At 34.7% G+C, this 7,990-nt stretch overlaps 1 protein-coding gene across 1 annotated transcript in view; it reads right to left on the bottom strand.

The window, feature by feature from the left end:
* Window positions 1-7,990, bottom strand: part of LOC106467389 (protein Wnt-1-like) — a 21,050-nt gene that overhangs the window by 4,953 nt on the left and 8,107 nt on the right. The window contains exons 2-3 of the mRNA XM_013927740.2: window positions 6,131-6,387; window positions 753-1,021 (exon numbers count right to left, since the gene is read on the bottom strand). Coding sequence (XP_013783194.2) covers window positions 753-1,021; window positions 6,131-6,387 — 526 coding nt within the window. The remainder of the gene's footprint in view (window positions 1-752; window positions 1,022-6,130; window positions 6,388-7,990) is intronic.

Raw genomic sequence — 7,990 nt, 5'->3', positions numbered from 1 at the left:
ACACCATTACTTACAGAATGTTGATATTAGACAAGAACAACACCATTACTTACAGAATGTTGATATTAGACAAGAACAACACCATTACTTACAGAATGGTGATATTACATAAGAACAACACCATTACTTACAGAATGGTGATATTAGATAAGAACAACACCATTACTTACAGAATGTTGATATTAGATAAGAACAACATCAATACTTACAGAATGTAGATATTAGACAAGAACAACACCATTACTTACAGAATGGTGATATTAGATAAGAACAACACCATTACTTACAGAATGTTGATATTAGACAAGAACAACACTATTACTTACAGAATGTAGATATTAGATAAGAACAACACCATTACTTAGAGAATGGTGATATTAGACAAGAACAACACCATTACTTACAGAATGGTGATATTAGATAAGAACAACATCAATACTTACAGAATATTGATATTAGGATTTTTTAAGCACAATAAAAGCTGGCAGATAACGTTTAATATTTTTTTTGATCATTAAAACCGAGTATCACTCTAATTTATAGTTCAGAATTTACTGTATGGAGAAGAATGATCTGCTACTTTTTGAAGTTTTCTATTTATGTAATGAAACCAGAACTTGAAACTCTATAAGACTACGATCGTCTTTAGGTAGGAGCCACTACAATGAACAAAACAATTCCAGTATGAATGTGTTAGAGAAATTCATGTTATTATTTTTTCTAATTGCGAGATTTAATATTAAGGTTTGTACCTTTCTTCCGGCCCTATTGTTGTGTATATTCATTAGGCCATCTGGAGAATCCCGATCTTCTCCCGAGTCAACGAAGTCCTTGGCAAATATGGACCCATGTTTTATGTCGTCAGAGCATCCACCCCACTCCCAGCGTCCCTTTGTATCACGTGCTCTAATATGAGGGTCGCATCCACAATCAACAAGCGCTCCTGTACTGCAAGCTTTAGTGATGCTGTAGGCGACTCCAGCCGCTGATATGGAGAATACAAAGGCTTTTTCACGACTGTCTAGAAGCAATTAAACAGCGTGTAAAAATTCATAACTCAAGAAAAACCATAGGCATACGTTTGATAACATCGGTGAAATCTAAGGAAATATAGCTATATATGAAATATATGTTTATAACAGTGAGTTATACCTGACATTAAGGTACCGTGCAGCTACGTTTGAAACAATAATCACTGCGCAGGAAGTATTTAAAATCACGCCCTTTACCCAAAACTTAAGCTCATATATTTGGAGATACTGAAGCAATTAGTACGTCAAGATTCCATCAGATGGCGCCGAGTAAACTCCCGCTACTCGTTTTTAAATCTATTTTTTCTTGCAAATTTCAGCCTTTATTAAACAAATAAATGTACAGTTTCAAATATCAAAAACTCACTATGACGTTTAATAGCTTCACTTGTTCCTTGACTCTACTGAACTAACAGTTTCTTCCCAGCACTAAAACTTGGTTGGTTTACTCTGTACTCGTTCATGTTTTCACACAAACGTTTTTGTGACATGCTAAATGATTATGTGTAAAAAATGATATTAATGTTATTTAGTGCAAAGAAGTTTTACGGTAATGTGCAGTAATAGTGTGTAGTAACACTACATAACATTGTAGTAACACTGCATCACAGTGTAGTAACAGTATATCACTGTGTAGTAGCACTGAGTCACATTGTAGTAACACTGCATCACAGTAACAGCATGTCACAGTGTAGTAACAGTACATCAACGTGTATTAATACTACGTCACAGCGTAGTAACTGTACGTCACAGTGTAATAGCAGTATATCAACGGGTAGTAACACTAAATCACAGTGTAATAATGCTACGTCACAGTGCATTACAGTGTAGTAACAGTATATAAATGTGTAGTACCACTACGTCACAGTATAGTAACATTATATAACTGTGTAGTAACATTACGTCACATTGTACTAATAGTATATCATAGTGTAGTAACACTATGCCACAGTGTAGTAATACTATATCCCCAACAAGTCAGACATTGCTTTTTATTAGTGATGCGATTTATACTGCCGTTGTTCAAGCAATAAACGCAATGTTGCATAGTTTACTGACACAATGTCTGTACGAAAGCAAACACTGGTACTACACTGTGACATAGTGTTGCTACACTGTAACATAATATTACTACATTTTCATATACTGTTTCTAGACTCTGACGCTACATAGGAGACACTTCTACTATATATCTATGTTTGTTAGTAAACTATGCAACAATGTACTAACCCAATGTACTGATTAATGAGCAGCCGCGCCGAATACAGAAAGTTCCTAAGAATTCATTTTGATTGTATTAATAGTTGTGAAGAACGATTAATACCTAATGGTTGTATCTCTCATCTATACGTACTGAAGCATTTAACGACATATTCCGTCACATTATAGGAACAATTATCTCCTTCAGGTAACTAGTATTTAATTTATCACAACAAAAAGGAGCAACTTTAAACATAAAGTACACAAAGACGACACTAACTTAATATCTAGTTGGTGAAGTCTTTAAACATTTCCTGGACAACATTGTTAACCGTCCTGTATATTCCTTGATAGGTCCGCGTTCACAGGAAATGAAGACAGTTATTTCTCTGTAAACAAATTCTCAAGAGTAATAGCGACTATTATAATGTATCATTTACTGTCCTGTTCAATTACTTCTCTGTCAACAGATTTTCAGGAGTAATCACGACTATTATAATGTATCATTTACTGTCCTGTTCAATTACTTCTCTTTCAACAGATTTTCAGGAGTAATCACGACTATTATAATGTATCATTTACTGTCCTGTTCAATTACTTCTCTTTCAACAGATTTTCAGGAGTAATCACGACTATTATAACGTATTATTTACTGTCCTGTTCAATTACTTCTCTTTCAACAGATTTTCAGGAGTAATCACGACTTTTATAACGTATCATTTACTGTCCTGTTCAATTACTTCTCTGTCAACAGATTTTCAGGAGTAATCACGACTATTATAATGTATCATTTACTGTCCTGTTCAATTACTTCTCTGTCAACAAATTTTCTGAAGTAATCTCAACTAGTGTTGTGTATCAGGTGCTGTGCTGTTCAATTATATACAATGTATGTATTAAGTAACCATCGTGTTCGATGTGTGTAACCAGTAACCATTATTCACCGTGTGTGTGTGTGTGTAACTAGTATTCAAGTGTGTGTGTAACCAGTAACCGTTATTCACAGTGTGTGTGTAACCAGTAACCATTATTCACCGTGTGTGTGTAACCAGTATTCAAGTGTGTGTGTAACCAGTAACCGTTATTCACAGTGTGTGTGTAACCAGTAACCATTATTCACCGTGTGTGTGTAACCAGTATTCAGGTGTGTGTGTAACCAGTAACCAGTATTCAAGTGTGTGTGTAACCAGTAACCGTTATTCACAGTGTGTGTGTAACCAGTAACCATTATTCACCGTGTGTGTGTGTGTAACCAGTATTCAGGTGTGTGTGTAACCAGTAACCATTATTCAAGTGTATGTGTTTGTGTCTAATCAGTAACCATCATGCTCAGCACGTGTAATCAGTAACCATCATGCTCAGCACGTGCAATCAGTAACCATCATGCTCAGCGTCTGTAATCAGCAGTCGCTGTTGTATTCTTTTCAATGATTCACGTCAACCCAACCTGGAAAACATTTACACACTTTAGCCTGTATACTAACTGCTGTGTTTAGTGCAACAACCTACACACTTTGAAAACACCCCCACACACACATATATATAAAGGTGAATCAATTGATATCCATCTATATAAGATCATAACAATTCGATCTTTCAAAATATTGATCTTAATTCTCAGTATTACTAACATAGGGATATATTGTTATAGATAGTTGATATTGTTAATGTATCTTGTAAAACTGAAGTGGGTGTAAGAGAGAGAAAACAAGAGAAAAACTGACTCACCAAGTAGAAACAGTTAGTTAAGATTACATTATAAAATATGAAATAATATGTAGGGTAATAAATCAAGCAACCTTACCCCACAATAACGTAATGAGGAAAACCTTACTTAACTATCTCTAATTCTATAGTCTGCATTTTGTTCTGGGCATGAGCATTAGAAACTCTGGTATGAATGTATCCTATTTGCACTTACCATAATTCTTAAATCCTGTTCTTTTAGAACCATCGAGTTGACGTCACTTTTAGGTGCTGTTATAGCCTTACAAACCTCATAACGTAAACTCTGATTTCCATATAGATATAAGCTTTAAAGCTGGTGTGAAACTTCAACTCAGAAAGGTGTGACTTCACACCCTTCATCAGAAAGTTTGATTTGACATCCCAGTGAGGTGTGATATTTGCAGATATTTCTGTTAAACGTTTATCATAACATCCTAAATTAATTAAAAGATTTAGTTGGTCTGTATCCTCATCGAAGTTTTCGTACGCTTACCACTGAGCATTTACAGTTTCGTTTTAATGTTCACACAACACTTCCATGACGTTTATAAGTTCACATTTTTATACATATAGCAGGAGTGTGAACGTTAATTTGTTCTACATTTACACCGTTAAAGAATGTGAGCTCTCACCCCGTCAGAAGGAGGTGTGTTTGTTATAATCACATGTTCACCAAATACAAAACTGTAACAGTTCGGTTATGTTTCATGTTTTACCAACCAGACTGAGGTAACGTGAAACTGTAAACATTATTGACAGCTTCCTATACTTCACGTGCTTCAGGAAGAGAGCTTAATTTTATTTGATTGTTTAATAAGGGGTCGTATCCCACGTAGGAACAGTTATCATCCGCATGTAGATGAAATGGATCTTTCAGTATTAAGATCTAACTCATCTTAATCGTTCTCCAACTTCTCTGTAATTTCCCTGTGGTTAATGTTCATATTTTAAATTCCTTCATGACAGAAAAGTTGGGGATTGGCTGACCCTCACGTGATCCTCCTCTTGCTAGTTACAGAATTACTCCAGCTGTCAGTGTTACAAAAGTAACTTTTTTAAGCGCTGATTCACAGCTACCTTAACAACATCGAGCGATTCAAGAAGATTCTAATGGGTGTTTGTCTTATAGATTTAAAACCATCTGTGTCTTATCTTTAACCGGTGTTTACATCATACTAAGTTAATATGTATAAACTAGCCAGTGACGTTTGAAATCAATTCTCGTAGTGATTCATTTTCTTCTCCACATATTATTTAGCGTATACAGAAACACCTATATTCAGGTAAAGGTTACACCTTGGTTTTTAATCATGATATAAAAGTACATTTTTTCCCACTACTGGAACCCTAGAATGTCCAATTGTATGTACATAAAAATATTACAGCTAGTTAATTAGGCTTAGCGGTAAGCTTGAGGACTTATAACGCTAAAATGTGAGATTAGATCCCTGTGGTGAGTACAGAGAAGGCAGACATTGATACTAATGTTGGTAATCATAATATAACCATAAAGATTTCTCACTAACAATGAAATGTTTGTGTTCAAGGATTACTTAAGGTATACCAGCAACTATAGGTTTAGGAGTAAATTAATGTATACCAGGATCTATAGGTTTGTTTAGGTTTAGGAGTAAATCAAGGTATGCCAACACCTATAGGTTCTTTTAGCTTTAGGAGTAAATTAATGTATACGAGGATCTATAGGTTTGTTTAGGTTTAGGAGTAAACTTAAGGTATACCAGCAACTGTGGGTTTGTTTATGTTTAGATTTACATTATATTATACCAGCAACTATAGGTTCGTTTAGGTTTAGGAGTAAATTAAGGTATACCAGCACTTATAGGTTTGCTTAGGTTTAGGAGTAAATTAAGGTATACCAGCACTTATAGGTTTGCTTAGGTTTAGGTGTAAATTAAGGTATGCCAGCACTTATAGGTTTGTTTATGTTTAGGAGTAAATTAAGGTATATCAGCACTTATAGGTTTGTTTATATTTAGGAGTAAATTAAGGTATACCAGCACTTATAGGTTTGCTTAGGTTTAGGTGTAAATTAAGGTATACCAAGAACTAAAGAAAAATCAACTGTTACAACTTTTAAAGCGACTAAAACCAAGTCACGTGAATTGTAAATAAATAATTTGAGTTGATAATTACATGAATTTCATACTCACTGACGTTTAAAACTTCACCAAAAACGTTGGGAATGCCATTGAAAGTAGAACAGTTCCACCGATTCGTCCGGAACTGATACTGACATTCTTTAATTCCCATTTTAGCCCCTTGACCGACCGTTATCAGGACATTGTGATTAAGGCCACATAAGTCTTGCTGTTTCTCCACCAAGTAGTGTAGATTTTTACAGAAGTTCTGATAAGTAGTGGAGTTTAGTTGAAGAACTTTCTCATAGGTGGTGGTCATTCCTAGTAGCCTGGAGAACAACAGAGAATATTTGAATCCACCCTAAATCTAACAGGTATTGTTAGCCTGCCTTGTTAATTTGTTTTGATAATGTTAAGAGAGAGAGATAAATAGTCGCTGATGGTTGTGTGTTTCTTATTGATATTTTATTTTCCTTTTTTTAAACTGACATAAAAAAGATGGAGACACAAACCTGGTTCCGGTTCTACTTTAGCTGAATGTTAACACCAAAAGTAGCACCTTGTATTTTTAAGTTATTTTAAAACAAAGGTCAGACAAATTCCTAGTAAATGTTAGTAATCTTTACCAACTTCACGGTCTTGATGAACTGACATTCTAGGGCTTTGATGTTTAAAAAAATAGTTCCTTTTTAAATCTCCATTCATATTTAACAAATCTTTGCTCTTTAAATAAAGCTAAAGTTTAAGTAATTAAGACGTAGAATCCAAGTAAGTTTTATTACATGCCCTTTAATTTTACGAAAGTTGATAATGCACCTTGTGCTTTGTAAATCAGAGTTTCATTTTGTATTTACTTGAATAGCTTGTGAAAACACTATGAAAAAGCAATACGGACAGATAAGTTGTGAGAAACAGTTCAGGTGACAATTTTTGTTTTAGCACCAAATCACACTTTCTGTGTTGAATGAATTATACAATACTGGAAGAATTCGTGGACGGTTCTTGCCATAGACCTTTGTTGTGGATTCTCACGTGTTATAAAACTCTGCATTTTGCTTGCCGCCGCTGAGGTACGATTTTTTTACAGGTCTCTTTCTGGATAGTCCTGGACCCCAAGTTCCACATTCTTTTGTTTTATAATGCTATTAATTACGATACATACCTCCGTCTTGTACATTCTAAATTCTGAACTGCACAAATCCTTATGGTCTGAGGGCATACAAATTTCTTACCAAAAGCTGTCAATTTTCAGTGGCATCACACTACCTACGTAACACCAAACAATGTCAGAATGATATAGTTCTACTATATGTCATTTCACTGCGATTCATATTGGCTGTGTTTGTAAGGATACTTGATGATTTGCATATTCAAAATCATTTTAACATAACATACTCAAACCTCTGTATAACTTGGTTGCACACTGATTAACAAGGTTGGAAAAGCCCTATTCTCTTAAATACTTATTACATCTACTTCTGCCCTAGTTTTCAACAACAAAAGTTCTTGATTACTGCGAAACTACAGAACTACTGAAACTATACAAAACTTGTCATACCTCTCACGTGCGCCTACTTTCTGAAAATATGAAACCTATCCTATCTCTTATATACTAGTACTTTGTAAAAATACAGATTTGCTAAAACTACAAAACTCATCCAATCTGAGTGTAAACATGTTTTAAGAACAGAAAAATTTAGTAGAAAATTCCTTGTCGTTTCACCTTATGGTTATATCAAGAGATAGATACCCTACTAAGTTGTTGTCCTGTGTTCTCTGGGATCTCTACCTCTGGATAATATAGATACTCTACTAAACACAAGTTGTTGTCCTGTGTTCTCTGGGATCTCTACCTCTGGATAATATAGATACTCTACTAAACACAAGTTGTTGTCCTGTGTTCTCTGGGATGTCTACCTCTGGATAATATAG

This window comes from Limulus polyphemus, unplaced genomic scaffold (genome assembly GCF_000517525.1).
Source record: "Limulus polyphemus unplaced genomic scaffold, Limulus_polyphemus-2.1.2 Scaffold2597, whole genome shotgun sequence".
Taxonomy (NCBI): Eukaryota; Metazoa; Arthropoda; class Merostomata; order Xiphosura; family Limulidae; genus Limulus; species Limulus polyphemus.
The sequence above is the reverse complement of the archived record's forward strand: the minus strand, read 5'-3'. Positions and strand labels throughout refer to the sequence as shown.